This window comes from Pisolithus orientalis, assembly GCF_024613125.1.
Source record: "Pisolithus orientalis strain OTSU chromosome Unknown F5J12scaffold_7, whole genome shotgun sequence".
NCBI classification, from domain to species: Eukaryota; Fungi; Basidiomycota; class Agaricomycetes; order Boletales; family Pisolithaceae; genus Pisolithus; species Pisolithus orientalis.
In genome coordinates, this window is record NW_026260788.1 from 791240 (window position 1) to 804486 (window position 13247).

Here is a 13247-nt window from a genome sequence, read left to right on the forward strand (position 1 = left end):
TCTTTTGCCCCTTTACCCATGCCCCTGATCTTCTGCATTAGCTTCACATGCCACTACAGCGACTGGTGTTACGATATCTCTAATGTTTCTAGTATGTACCCTTTGTGCAGTTGGGTCGTTGAGGAGGGAACACCGCTTTTTTGGGGACCCAAGTCAGGTGACGGTCCACATGCATAAGGCGTTACTTGTGATAAAAGCCCATTGCCAGTCACAGCCAGAGTGACTCGCCCCAACTCTCATCCCTACCCTCACCTACAAAGCAGTCCCCCTTCGTGCTATCCGCTCCATATTTACTGATAGAGGGTTGGCGTTGGCATCATGGAAGAAGATATCCAGTACTTGGGCACTAAGCTGGCCCAACCGAAGCCCCTTTCTGACCTCCTCGAGGCACCAGAGGCACCAAGTGTCGTCGCAGGCAAGTCTGTACTTCGCCCTTCCCCCCGGGCGCTTCTCATGCCCGCCTACTGGATAGGAGTAACCCTACATGTTGAGAAGTGTGGCGACAGACCTGCTCACGAAATTACATTCCATCGCTCTCGGTCAAGCTACGTCAACATCGGTCGCAAATCGGCATCTGGAGAGAAAGCGATGAGAAAGGAAAATGATGATCAAAACGCAGTCTTTGCGTGCCAGGTGGTTAGCGCTAAGCATGCAAAGTTGGTGTTCTCCGATAACGAGGTAATAGCTCTGCATCGTCAGCGCCGCCACAGTGTCCTCACTGCGATCAATAGGTTTCTATCATCGATCTCCACTCGCGGCATGGAACCCATCTTTTGAGGGGCGAAGGAGCTCCAAGAACCCTCAAGGCTGAAGTCGAAACCCCCCTAGCAGATGGCGATATCATTACCTTCGGCAAAGCTGTTAGGATCCGGTTCGAGTATGGTCCCTCCAGTTACTGCAAGGGTAGAGCTAGTGAAGGAGAAGCCGTCGCTTATTGCCTCACAAGTTGGCCCCTCCTTGACCCCTATCAACTCCTTGGTCGACTTGATATCCCGTACTAGGAGTAACTCGGGCCGCTACGGATTGTTTCATCCCTCTGTTGCACCCCGACACCCCGTCGCCATATTCATCGCCCTCCCTCTGCGCATACTCCGACGGATCTTCTTCAGTGTCCGATGATCGTGACTCTGACATAGAAGAGGTTTCCGTTCCCTCACCCAGCCGGACGCATTCCCTGCATATCAAGATCCCTGCATTCAAGTACTTTATTCACAACATTTGCAGGTCCAACGAAGGATCAAATTCGTCTCCCGTCAAGGATACTTTCCCTTCTTTAGCAGAGTTTTTAGTGACACCCTCCCCTTCGCCGGAGGACCTTAGAACACCATCTCCACCAATTGTGGTTGTCGACACCGTTTCGAATTCTCGATCGCATTCGCCAATGGAGATGTCCACACCTTCACCGTCTGCCACCTCTGAAGCTGAAGCGCATCCTCCAGAGCCCCCAGTTGTTGGTGCATGGCCATCATCTCGTTCTGAATCTCCACATCCTCCGGCAGAAGACGACGTCGAGAAGGAGAAGGACGATAGCGATAATGTAGCAGTAGGAACTCCTCCTCCGCCTGCCGAGCCCGCAGAGACAGGCACTGTAACTGCCACTACCCAAGAAAGAGAGCCTGATTCGTTCCCGGAAATTCATGCCTGCCACTTCATGGATATCCCACCACCAACATATTTTCCAGTTGGACCGCCTTTCGGGAGACACCTTACTTCTCCATTCAATGCTTGTCATCCTGCCCCATCTGGTTTTCCCGGGACGAGTTCCACAATCGAGAGGCTCAGCAACTGAACTAAGAGCATCCATCAAGATCATCGAGGTAAACGCACGCTTGCTGATGTGAGCAACGTCGCTGACTGTACCACTTATAGGATCGGGTTTCTGCAATGCAGGGAACGATTTCCGATTTGAGAAGTCGACAGTCTTTTACTGAAGAAGATGTTATGGACATTCAGACACACGTAGACATGCTTGAGCCAGAGTCGGACCGTCTCTTCTGTCGCCTCAACCTTGCGGAACGCAATATTGCGTCGCTGTCTACCCTTCAAACCCAAGTAAATGCATTGAAGAACAGATTGGACGACCCAGAACCAAAGCCCACCTGAATTCCCTACGAATGATCTCAAGGCGTGCGCTGAAGCACTGGGTTCTCTTGTGACTGGTTCGTCTGCCGTTTTTGGCATGTTGTATCGAGGGCTGACATCCCCACAGAGATGAAGACGTTGCGCGAAGACGCGGAAAAGCGCTATAGAAGAGAAGATGATGGTGATCGACGCAGGTTCGCACGGAAGCGCTGAAGGAAATAGCTACTGAAGTCGAGGTATGGCTTTCATTATCTGGTCTGGGATTTGTTCATTCATCAGCTATGGGATATGACAGGTCAGTCAAGTCACTGAAACGTAAACGGGCCGAGGACGAGGATGCGGGCGAGCCTGAGAAGAAAATGGACACGGACGACGTTGCGACAAACACAGGATGCTCCCGTGGCGCAAATATGCTCTGATTCATTCAGGCAACCCAAACGTGTCCGGATGGCGATGGGGGCGGTGGCACAGACTGCTGCAGCCATGGCGGTAGGTGCTGTAGTGACATGGTCTGCCTTGGCATTTGCTTGAAACACTATCACGGTGATTGTGGATACTCTATATGATTTGGCATGTATGATAAGATGTATGACGTGTACTGAAACTTTTGTATGCTACTACTTGTTGTGTTGTATTAGGTCAAACATGGATAGGCGTGCCGGATCTCCTGATTTATTGGGCTGAGGGACCCGTTTCACTGTTCAAGGGGTCTCTGATGTCATGCTAACCATGAATCGGATATGGTGTAGCGGCTAACATGGCTGTCTTTCAACAGTGCTTCGGGAGGTTGAGCACAGCAGCTCCGGGTTCGACTCCCGGTATCCGAATAATTTTTTTGGGGGTCGTCCTAGATAAATTACAATTCGACTAGACTAGAGTGTTGTCGGAGGTGGAGATCTCATCCTGTACACAAGATTTTCAAACAGCTCCGTCCTGTAATATTCTGCACCTGAGCATCTTCAATGTTGTTTGACTCGTCGCTTCTGTCCTTTTCAATCAGATCCCGCCGCGACGAGTAACCTGATGGTGCCCATTGGCGTGACGTCCACGGCTTGCAGGTGGGGTCGGTATACATCTGCGTGTCCCAATCAAGTCTTAAACCTGGCATCCAAGTCAAACGACAACGGACCATGTTGACTTCTTCCAATGTCAAATCAGAAGATTCATAGAGGAAGAAGTAGACGACAACGGCCCCGAGGAGGTTGCAACCTAAAAGTACTTGCTCAGTAAAAATGACCTGTATCAAATGAAGAGATATCGTACTTGCGAACACATAACCATACTTGAAACCAATGGCGCTCCCGATGAACGGTGTGAAGAAGGCGATCAAGAAGTTCCACATCCAATTCCCTGCTGTAGACAAACTGGCCTGTTTTGCCCGCGTCCGGGTAGGAAACGTCTCGCCAATCAATATCCAAACGCCACTACAAGTCATGGATGCCAAGAAATACGTGTAGTACGGGAAAGTGTACTTACGGTGCCCAAGTCATTGCGTAACCCAAGATGAACAAGCAAGCGGCCACGATCATGACTGCAGACAGTGGGGGTGAGGTTGAGATAGTTTGGTATTCAGAAACATGGGTCTTACGCTTTCCAACGCCAACATGCGTGACTGGGTCGACAGCTGTGCCCGCAGAGGCAAAGGCGAACAGCCATGCAGATTGCCACAAGCCTCCACAGATGAGGGGCCGTCGTCGTCCGAACTAAATGTAAGAGACTCGAAAAGGGGTGAAGCGGATGCCAATGGACGATGACGCACCCTTTCCATTACATACATACCGCCGAAGGTGCAGACGAAATTAACAGTCCCCAATATAATCTGCGTGACGTACGGATCGGAAAGGCCAACGGATAGAAAGACCGTAGCTCCATAGTAGAAAAAGTAGTTTGCCCCTGTAAGTTGTTGAAGGCTCTGCAAGCTCATTCCAAGCAGAGTGCGATACAAGATTTTGTCCTTGGGTTTGAAACAATCGACCCAGCCGCCTTTCGTGTGCTTTTCATATTCGACGTTTTGCTTGATTCCTTCAGCCTCACGACGAAGGAAATTGTGTTTGTCTGCTTCGCTAGCAGGGATACCGCGAGTAACGGCGAGGGATACTTGTGCTTCTTCCATGCGTCCATGAGCTGCGAGCCATCTGCAAGATGTGACTGGATTCAGCAGGACATGGCGCATTGCCATAGGACTTTCCTTGGACTTTCTGGCATGAATAATATGCCGATACCGAGGATCAGGGCCCATAAGATACCAATGCCTACGACAGTTCTCCAAGAGCCAGATTGGGCAATTGACCTTGCACCAATTGAAATGCAGTCTGTTCGAGCGCATAAAAGTCAAAAGCCTGCGCCAGGATATCAAAGTGCATACATGCAACCAAAATCCCAAAGGTAATGAAAAGCTGGTAAGTGGCCCTAGACAGTCATGAGTCCTCCACTCCAGCGAACCACGAACATTACATACGTTAAGGTACCGCGAATTTGTGGGGGAGCTGTTTCAGCTTGGTACTGTGGAAATAGTCAGTGTCGATAGTACCTCGCGCACCCGTGAAGGGCAACAAACCATGGGAACGGCGGCGCTGAGTGCGCCAACGCCTAATCCACTGATGAACCGTCCTACGGCAAACTGTTGCCAGACGTGGGTGGAGGTGATTTGAACGATTACACCAATGATAAAGATTCCACATTCCGTCGTCATTGCATAGCGACGACCAAGCCAATCCGCAATGCTGCCAAATCGAAGTCAGTGTTAGTGAAGGACTAGTTGATGTGATTTTAAGACCCACGGGGCTCCCATAAGGGCACCCACAAGCGTTCCAATGGAAAGAAGGCTGACAATCAAACCTTCCCTTACGTCAGAAAATGCGCAATCGTCCTGGCGTCGTACATGTTGCAAAGCGAAGGAGGAAGTCTTTCATAAGAACAATGTCTGATATTTGCCCGGTGTCATACTGTCCAAGTCGTATACCCTCTGTTACGGAATCGCTCTCGATGAAGTTGGAAGTGTTTGACTCACCCCGAATATAAATCCACCCATTGACGCGAGGAGGGCCAGCATGATGGTGACCCAACCTACGTGTAGTCCTCGCCTGCCATAACATAGGGTTAGAAGCCCGTGAACGACAATATAACGAGGAAACCTGCATGGAAATTATCGACATCTTTGAATATCAGCGATGAGGTACCAGAAACAGATGCCTGTATCATATCAGCAAACCTGTGACTGACGTCAGTGGAGACGACCAGCGGCTGATGGGAGAAAACAACCCCGACGGTCAACAAGTTTCTGCCGGGGGACTCAGGGGGACTCGCATGACACGCTCTGTCACGTCACGCGTAACACCGTGATTCATGTTGCGCGTTTAGAACCCTACTGACTGAGCAATCATAATATGACGCGTGCAGGTCCTAGTCAATCACAGAGGTCACAAAGAGACCCACAGTCATCTCAGTACCATTCACAGAGAACCCGAAGAGGCCGCAGAGCCCAACCCCGTGATGACGAGGAAGAGGAGGAAGAACCAGGGGCTGGAGATGAGAATATCGGAATGGATGTCGACGATGGCCAAGCGAATGGGGATTCAGTATGTTCTTCCCCAGACAGCTTCCGTCCTTGATCGCCGAAGACCCATCATATCTCAGGAGCTGGATAGGAAAGCTAGCGATTTAGCCAGGCTCGCACTCTTCATGGAGCAAAAACGCGTCCCATTGCGTAGGGAAGACATCAACAAGAAAGGTGCCTTCTTTCTTTCTTTCTTTCGGTGTCCCTTTACAATGTTCAATGGGCTTCACAGTTCTCGGGTCCAACACGCGGCAATTCAAAGCCGTTTTGGAGAAGGCACAAAAACTCTTACGCAAGACATTTGGAATGGAACTTGTGGAACTTCAGTCACGGAATCATCGTGACGAAGATGGGAATGAAGAAGCCCACAATGCCACTGGTGTGAAGAAAAGGGGTAAGTGCCCTCTTTCGTTGTGAACGTAGTCAGAGTGTCCGGAATTTTGCTGCCCTCCTTGCCATTAATTATGCACTCGGTCGTATGTTCCCCGAACCCATTTAGGGTGTATAATACGTTTCTATTCCGCCCCTACGAATCCCTAATACCTATGCCTTCCACACTAACTACTCGCTACGAATAGCTGCAGCAGCAGGGTCAAGAACATACATACTGCGATCCGTTCTTGATTTCGTGATCATCGAACAGGCAGCTATTACCGATGAACGACTGTTCGAAGAACAAATGAACGATGCTGGACCCGACGAGGAGGTCGAGGAGGAACTTCCTCGACACTATGGGAGTATTATTTCGTGGAGTACCTGTGACCAACTAGCCTCTCTTGGCATCTTGTACGTTGTTCTCGCGTTGATTTTGGTCAACGGAAAGACGATGTCAGACAGTTCGTGAATGAGCACTTTGGTCGGGGTTGGTAGATACTGATGCTCGGTGACAGTGGACCTCAAGGCTAACCTCAAGAGATTGCGATTGCCTTCAAACGCTGTCGTACCCGTGAACACGCAAGCAGCGCACAAAGCCATGCCCATTGATGCCTTCCTTAACCATCTCATGCGTCAGGGTTACCTTGATTGTATCCGTCCCGGTGATAACAAGGTCGCTGGTGGGAAGCGGGGACGTGCTCCAGCAGCGACCCAGGCTTCGGCTGAGGAGAATCAAGCGTATGAATGGCGCTGGGGTAACCGTGCGCACGGTGAAGTTGGTGAACAAGCCGTCACAAACTTCATGGCAGAGTTCATGGTCGAGCGCTCGAGAGAGGTGGTTGCGGATGATGACGAAGAACAAGAAGCTGGCACAAGTAGGCAGGGAAGAGGCCGAGACAGGGGAAATGCTACAGAGAAGAAACTGGAGAGCATTCAAAAGGCGATCGAGAGAGCCGCTGGGGGTAACCTCTCAGGTATCAATTGATGAATCTTAAGTTCTCCCATACCCATACTTTACATGTGTTGTATATTCCGTACCGTATGCTCAGATCGATATGAATATTCTTCATATAGTCCCTCAGGCCTCTAAGGCCCCAGCACCGGTTACTGCGAAGCGGCATAACACAGTTGCACCCGCGTGTTTACCCTTCGTATTCAATAGTCGTATTATCTTCCATCCTGGTCGGAGCTGACTGATCCGACCACAAAAGATTGCAAGACACTCGTGCGGCCCAAATTCATCAGACCGATAGACCCGCAATCTTTAAGGAATGGTGAAGATGAGCAAGGAGCGGTTTACACGCAAAAACCAACCTCAGGAAGGTAAATTCATCCGCGCTGAATTGCCATTCGAAGCTTTCTCTCCATGTAAAATCTATCACGCCCCCGACACCGCTGGACTCCACCTTAGCTGTGCGCCAGCTCTGTTGGCCTGTTACCTGGAGTAACTCAACAGAAATGTATGCCGAAAAGGTTTCGTGGCGCTCTGGTAGAGGTACTGAGTTAAGCAAAGGTGTATTAGAACCCTCCCGATCCAAGGAGGGAGAGACCTACAGGAACTAACACCTATGATTTCTCCAGTGAAATATATGTTCCGCGAGCCTTGCGTCAGTTCCTGTGACGGCTTAACGACATAACCCATAGTGCCTGCAAACAGTCCTTCGTTAAGTTGCATTTCCTCATCGTAATGTTGCCAATTAAGACACGCTATCTGGGTTCCATTCTGCCATTCTTTGAGTGGGTCCAGGTTGCTCGAGTTCAGTCTCAAACCAGACGGATAAACTCGGCGAAGGTAGCACTCGGCGCTGATTACGAGATCTGAAAGCTTCTGAGGCATCAGAGAGACAATTGATGTCTCGTCGACATTTAGCATTAGGTTTGGAGGGTATGGTGGGTCAGGAAAATCTACCCTCGGCAACACAAAATTATATGCTCGTTGACTATGACATCCTGCGAACGAAAAGGGGATACGCTACCTGTGTGTTCCCAACCCTTATCGGGTTTCATGCTTCGCGCATAGAACCCAAGGTCTGCAAGTGATTCTGCGATCTTGGCGTGTCGATGTGGACTCACGAGTTGCGAGTTTGCATCATACGAAGAGTGGTCGTAGTCAGAAAGAATTGGAGTCCCGCAAGATGGCGCCATCCCAGATGTGTCGCTCCGAATATCGTCAGGATAGTATTCTACCTGTACCCACCACGTAGTAGTGGAGTGAAACGCCAACGGAATTGTGCACGTTAATGTTTAGCAAAAAGCAGAGAAAACAAACTGCGTTGGCGTCGTACCATAAGCACAATGCGTCCCTTCAAATCACGGGGAGAAACCATATCCCCCTGGTGGAAGACTCGCAGTGTCGGCCTTCGTGACGAGCTTCCTACCCCACGCTTTCTTCATAATTTCCACGATCTCGTCCTGTTTCTCCACGGGAACGTGGCACTCGAGGCTTACGAATACTGGCCAGTCGTTTACATTACCGTTTCCAACATCGGACGGAGTGTCTTCTTTGCCGCCTGCAGTAACTGCGGCACCGATGGCCTCGCAAACGGACGAAAAGGGCACACTTCGACTGAGGGTATAGCCGTGAGTAACGACCGGACCTTTGGACGAGGACCAGACGTCTATCTCAATGCATCGTGCGTTCCTTGAAAGCACATGGGTGTAGGCCTCAGCAGAAGCACGCCCGAAGATTTGCCATGAAACAAGATAGGTATTATGCGAGGACCTGCGCATGCATCGAATTAATGTCAACGGTTGCCACCCAAAAGAAAAAGAGAAACGAACGAACGAGATGAAGTAATTTCTCAAAGGGAGGGTATCGTCTACGAATAGCACATGCACTGCAGCTTGTTGCAGAAGTTCGAAGGTGTCCTACGAGCGTGCCCAGGTTAACCTCGCGAGTCGTATTAGTAGAGGCACATAAGCATAGAACTTACCACGCTTTCGTCCGCAAGAAACGCAAGCACTTCTGGGCTCAGTCTGACACTGCAACCTACAGGTGGATTGATATTAAGCTCTGTGTCCACACCCAAGTGTTCGGATAGCAGTTGGATGTCGTCATGTCTTCTTCCTACTGGCATCCTCGTTCCTCGGAGCCACTTGCTGACGGACGCTATTGTCGATGCAAGCATTGGAAAAACAAGTACACAAGCGATGCGAGACGTACGCTAGTCGTGACGTGGCACTGTCAAGGTGGGCTTATGATGATAATGGTGATGGGTATAGCCAAAGTATATGTATCAAGTCGCCGGACAACCCAAACCAGTCCATTCTGGCGGGTTCGCGTCGTGCTCTGATGGTTTGGAGTTGGTTTGGAGCACAAGTATGCAAGAAAAACCACTAGTATGTAGCAAGTGTTGGCACGCTTTCCAAAAGCTGGCGTCCTCGTCCACACGCTTCATAGTACCCACCTCGGTAGCCCCAGGTGTCATCCAGATATCATCTCACAAGTGACATCAGTTGAACGAAGATAATCATTCGTTTCAAACCCTGCCATTTCCGACTCCTGCACCGCAGTGCCAGTGTGGCGAACATTCTTGGAACCTAGTCACTTTTTTCGCTACTGACAGGGTCTGGCATCGTCAATGAAGGGAGGGAAGATGAGTAAATTTCTAATCGTGCAGTAACTGTTTGAACAAGAAGAAACTAGTACCATCCCCTGCCATCTAATGTCGAGAACTATGATCAATCCAGCACAATTATTGGCACTAGAGGACATGGGTGGCACCGTGAGCTTGGGTAGAAATTCACCGTAGAATATCGAGACTGAACATGGATGTGGCCAGTGTGCTGTGCAGGGCACGCATCGGAGTCAAGCCATTTGACAGCTCTTGTAGTTGCAGACATCACTGAGGGCCTGGAGTGCTGACTGCTCTCGCAGGTCAGCATTAGAAGCACCACTGTGTACTGACGTACCGGGAAGGTTGAAAATTTCCTTAATGACATCGGTGAAGTCTACATTGGCTGCATCTCTACTCCCCGCGGCGAGGCGAAGGCCATTAGGAACTAGGCTTTCGCGCACAGCAGCCACCTTCAGAGCTGTCTCCAAACCGAGAATTTGAGTGTCCTCGACGCTAATTGGTTCTGGTCGCCAGGCTAGTTCATTGATCCCAGGTACAAGCCAAGCATTGATTTCATGCTTCAACGCAAGCGCAAGCCTTCTCTGTCGCACTCTTCCACCCAGCAGGATACTTCAGATTCTTCAGTGCCAAACAGTGAAGTTCCTCCATCTGCCACATTCGCGATAACTTCAAGACAGAAATCCACCCGTTGTGGTCGTTTTTCGGTAGGCGTGGGCCATAGAAGGCTTCATACACGGATCAGTACATAATGGAAAAGAATATGCGCTGCTCTCACCTAGTCGGGAGGAGCACCTTTAGTAGCGACTTGAAGTCATCCGCTTTCACGTCTTCTGGCAAAGCAATCGGACGCTCGTCACTCGAACCCTCCACCTCTTCATCAGGGGGAGGTGGGAAAAAGAACATATCCTTAAACACAGGAGACTGAGCTTCCAGGGTTTGACGAGGCACCCTAAATAAGCGATTCCTCTACCTGGAAGACGTGATCAGCCTGCAGTTCGTTAGAACCAGTCGATCAGACTATACTCGGAGAGTGACAAATGTCATGTAAAACTCGTCGTCCTTGAACTGAGCCATCGTCGATCCAACTGTCAATGGTAAGTAGAAAAAGGGAGATCGTGTGCTTCGGTGGAAGCCAAGATGGTTATCCAGCACCCACTGCCGTTAGGGTGGTTCGAGATGGATTTCGGGTCGAAGTTGCGGGTGGCAGGGGCAACTGCGCACCACTGTAAAATCCACTCAGAGTATGATATCCTGAAGTAGATTTAGGATGATAATCGTTCCTCTCAAAATCTGCTATGCACTTCCGACTCCCGCAATGCATTGGTGTGGTAGTCTCCCCAGGCAGACCAAAGACTCGACGAAAGACAATAGCAAGTGTGACAGTATCTCTCATTAATCAGGACAAATAGGTAAACTTCTGATCACTTGATACACAAAGATAAGGGGACGAGACCAGTACATCCCCTGCCACCTAATGTCAAAATTATGATTAAACTGAGCACAATTATTGGCACTAGAGGACACGGGTGGCACTGTGGGCTTGAGTAGGTTCACGGTGCTGTGCGGGGCATGCATCGGACTCAGCCATTTGACAGCTCCCCAGCAGGCATTACTGTTGGTTCTGAGTACTGGCTGCTCTGATAGGTCAGACTTGGAAGTACGGCTGCGCACTGACGTACCAGGAAGGTTGAAGATCCTGGTAATGTGAGGAGTGAAGTCATTTTTCTTTCCCGCAGGCGAGGCGTAAACGCTCGGAAGTGCTCTCTCGCACTGCAGCTACCTTCAAAGCTGTCTCCAGACCGAGAATTTGGGTGTCCTCGACGTTAATCGGTTCCGATCGCCGGGCTAATTCATCGATCGCAGGCATGATCCAATCCTTGATTTCATACTTCATGGCAAGTGCAAGCTTCTCCACCGCACTCTTCTCTACAGCAGAGTAGCGTTTGAGAACCCCCAGTGCTGCGCGTTGAATGTCGTCCATCTGCCACATCCGCGATAACTTCAAGACGGAAATCCACCCATCGAAGTCGCCTTTGGGCAGGCGGGAGCCGTGGTAGCTGCATAGATCAGTACATCTCGGAGAGGAAAATGCACTTCTCTCACTTAGTTGGGAGCAGCACCCTTAGCAACTGCTTGAACTCATCCACTTTCACGACATCTGGCAAAATAATCGGACGCCCATCGCTTGAACCCTCCACCTCCTCATCAGGGGGAGGTGGGAATGAAAACATGTCTTTGAACACAGGAGACTGCGCTGCCAGGATCTGACGGGGCACCCTAAATAAGCGGTCTTCCACCTGGAAGACGTGAGCTCGCGATAGCATTCATTAGTCAATGAGACATACTCGGAGAGTGACCAATGACATATAAAACTCATTGTCTTGGAACTGAGACTGAGCCATGGTGGGAGAGTGAGAGTGAAGCTTTGGTGGAAGCCAAGATGGCTTTTACGATAAGGCTATAAGTAGCTGTATCGAGCGCCCAGTGCCATAACTGGATAGTGCTTCTTTCAGGAAGTGGAATCTGGGCCACCAAAATGTGTGTGCATGGACTGCGTTTCATACAGTTAGAAGCTGAGAACGTCGCGACAAGTGTGCGTGCCGGCTCTGGATGTGGAAGATGCCGTACTCTTCCAGACAGACGACATTAGACTGCTGGGCTTTGGTCTCTCGCGGCACCGCCCAGGCATTCGAGCTAGAATCTATACAAGAAGTAAGTGTTAAGTATTTACAGTGTCCCAGAATCTCCAGTCGACCAGGTCAAGTGCGCTATCGATGACGGTCAGTGCAAGAGTGTGGTGGTGGTCGGTACAATGTCCGCAGAGTTTATCCTGGACATCAACTACAGGTGACAAGCCCTCTTCTAACTCTGCATCACCTAACGAAGAAGCCAAATAGCGTTGGAATTGGTTGATTATATGGATACATGGCGAATTACGGGTTGCTCTTCGACGCCTGTGCTGGCGACTGCGACTGCTCCCCGATTTTGACTTGCATGACATTGATCAGATAGTTTACATTTTCCTGCTTCTTCTGTATCGTCTCCGACAAGGTCTCGAGGTTACTCCGGATGTATTCGACTTTGGCCGAGTAGTATTTTCGGGCTTCCTCTCGCGTCTGGTTTGGTAAGTTTTGGAGTAGTAAGGTGAACTAAGCAACTATCTCACTTTTTTGATGTAGTATCCCGTGCCAACATCGACGATGACGTGTTCCGGATCGCTCAGTTTACCAGGGACATATAGAGAATTCGTGAGCGGGACAAGTATCGTCGTGCCTAGTAATGAGATAGTTGAACGAAAACGTTCCTGCAAAAGATGACGACAAAGTAGCGAACTGACCTGCATTCTTGGGTTTTACCTCTTGCACGTTGTCTACGCACTGTTTAAATTTTGACTGCGCTTGCTTGAGTTGCGCGAAGGAGTTGGTGAGATGGGACAACTCCTGTGAAGAAATAAAGTTTTAGAGTGGGGCACACCCTGGAAATGGCACCTAATGACCTCTTCGAGTTGGCGTCGTACTTCGGCAAGCTGCTGTAAGTCCAGATCAGCGATGTTGATCTGCTGGGGCTGAGCGGTGCTGGCCATGCTCGACGCCAACGCGATGAGACCAACTCGAGGCTGAGTCGACCCCCCTGGCGATCATGACCCCCCTCCGAGT

The 13247-nt window shown here is 50.1% G+C and overlaps 6 protein-coding genes and 1 non-coding gene across 7 annotated transcripts; 3 read left to right on the forward strand and 4 right to left on the reverse strand.

Annotated features, from left to right (window-relative positions):
* The first annotated feature begins 7 nt into the window (after positions 1–7).
* F5J12DRAFT_816670 (uncharacterized protein) lies at positions 8–2733 on the forward strand. The gene is made up of 12 exons (XM_051745093.1): positions 8–678; positions 732–871; positions 903–1003; positions 1110–1760; positions 1783–1817; positions 1870–2052; positions 2087–2159; positions 2210–2219; positions 2242–2276; positions 2305–2318; positions 2388–2456; positions 2554–2733. Exons 1-12 carry the CDS (start codon positions 454–456, stop codon positions 2611–2613), a joined length of 1596 nt encoding a protein of 531 aa, XP_051602262.1. The 5' UTR covers positions 8–453; the 3' UTR covers positions 2614–2733.
* An 83-nt stretch (positions 2734–2816) lies between these two features.
* On the forward strand, positions 2817–2909 carry F5J12DRAFT_t77. Its single transcript has one exon. It is a non-coding gene; the product is annotated as a tRNA-Glu (tRNA).
* Positions 2910–2919: 10 nt separating this feature from the next.
* On the reverse strand, positions 2920–5350 carry F5J12DRAFT_816684 (general substrate transporter). The gene is made up of 11 exons (XM_051745095.1): positions 5209–5350; positions 5093–5165; positions 4863–4951; positions 4586–4805; positions 4448–4478; positions 4278–4394; positions 3733–4206; positions 3559–3613; positions 3346–3506; positions 3212–3291; positions 2920–3157 (listed from the first exon to the last, which is right to left on the reverse strand). The coding sequence occupies exons 1-11, from the start codon at positions 5235–5237 to the stop codon at positions 2981–2983; spliced, it is 1506 nt and encodes a 501-aa protein (XP_051602263.1). The 5' UTR covers positions 5238–5350; the 3' UTR covers positions 2920–2980.
* A 74-nt stretch (positions 5351–5424) lies between these two features.
* F5J12DRAFT_920127 (MAGE-domain-containing protein) lies at positions 5425–6998 on the forward strand (the record flags this gene model as incomplete). The annotated part of the gene is made up of 5 exons (XM_051749257.1): positions 5425–5660; positions 5719–5812; positions 5871–6032; positions 6217–6474; positions 6529–6998. Exons 1-5 carry the CDS (start codon positions 5469–5471, stop codon positions 6996–6998), a joined length of 1176 nt encoding a protein of 391 aa, XP_051602264.1. The 5' UTR covers positions 5425–5468.
* F5J12DRAFT_816694 (PLC-like phosphodiesterase) lies at positions 6991–9411 on the reverse strand (the record flags this gene model as incomplete). Its single annotated transcript, XM_051745096.1, has 9 exons — positions 6991–7275; positions 7328–7511; positions 7568–7918; positions 7990–8200; positions 8299–8346; positions 8381–8735; positions 8799–8881; positions 8947–9083; positions 9405–9411. 9 exons carry the CDS (start codon positions 9409–9411, stop codon positions 7092–7094), a joined length of 1560 nt encoding a protein of 519 aa, XP_051602265.1. The 3' UTR covers positions 6991–7091.
* Positions 9412–11146: 1735 nt separating this feature from the next.
* Positions 11147–12067, reverse strand: F5J12DRAFT_522241 (uncharacterized protein). The gene is made up of 3 exons (XM_051739851.1): positions 11937–12067; positions 11695–11888; positions 11147–11648 (listed from the first exon to the last, which is right to left on the reverse strand). The coding sequence occupies exons 1-3, from the start codon at positions 11991–11993 to the stop codon at positions 11309–11311; spliced, it is 591 nt and encodes a 196-aa protein (XP_051602266.1). The 5' UTR covers positions 11994–12067; the 3' UTR covers positions 11147–11308.
* A 271-nt stretch (positions 12068–12338) lies between these two features.
* On the reverse strand, positions 12339–13206 carry F5J12DRAFT_522170 (Prefoldin). Its single transcript, XM_051739850.1, has 4 exons — positions 13088–13206; positions 12929–13031; positions 12758–12864; positions 12339–12707 (listed from the first exon to the last, which is right to left on the reverse strand). The coding sequence occupies exons 1-4, from the start codon at positions 13172–13174 to the stop codon at positions 12525–12527; spliced, it is 480 nt and encodes a 159-aa protein (XP_051602267.1). The 5' UTR covers positions 13175–13206; the 3' UTR covers positions 12339–12524.
* Positions 13207–13247: the final 41 nt, after the last annotated feature.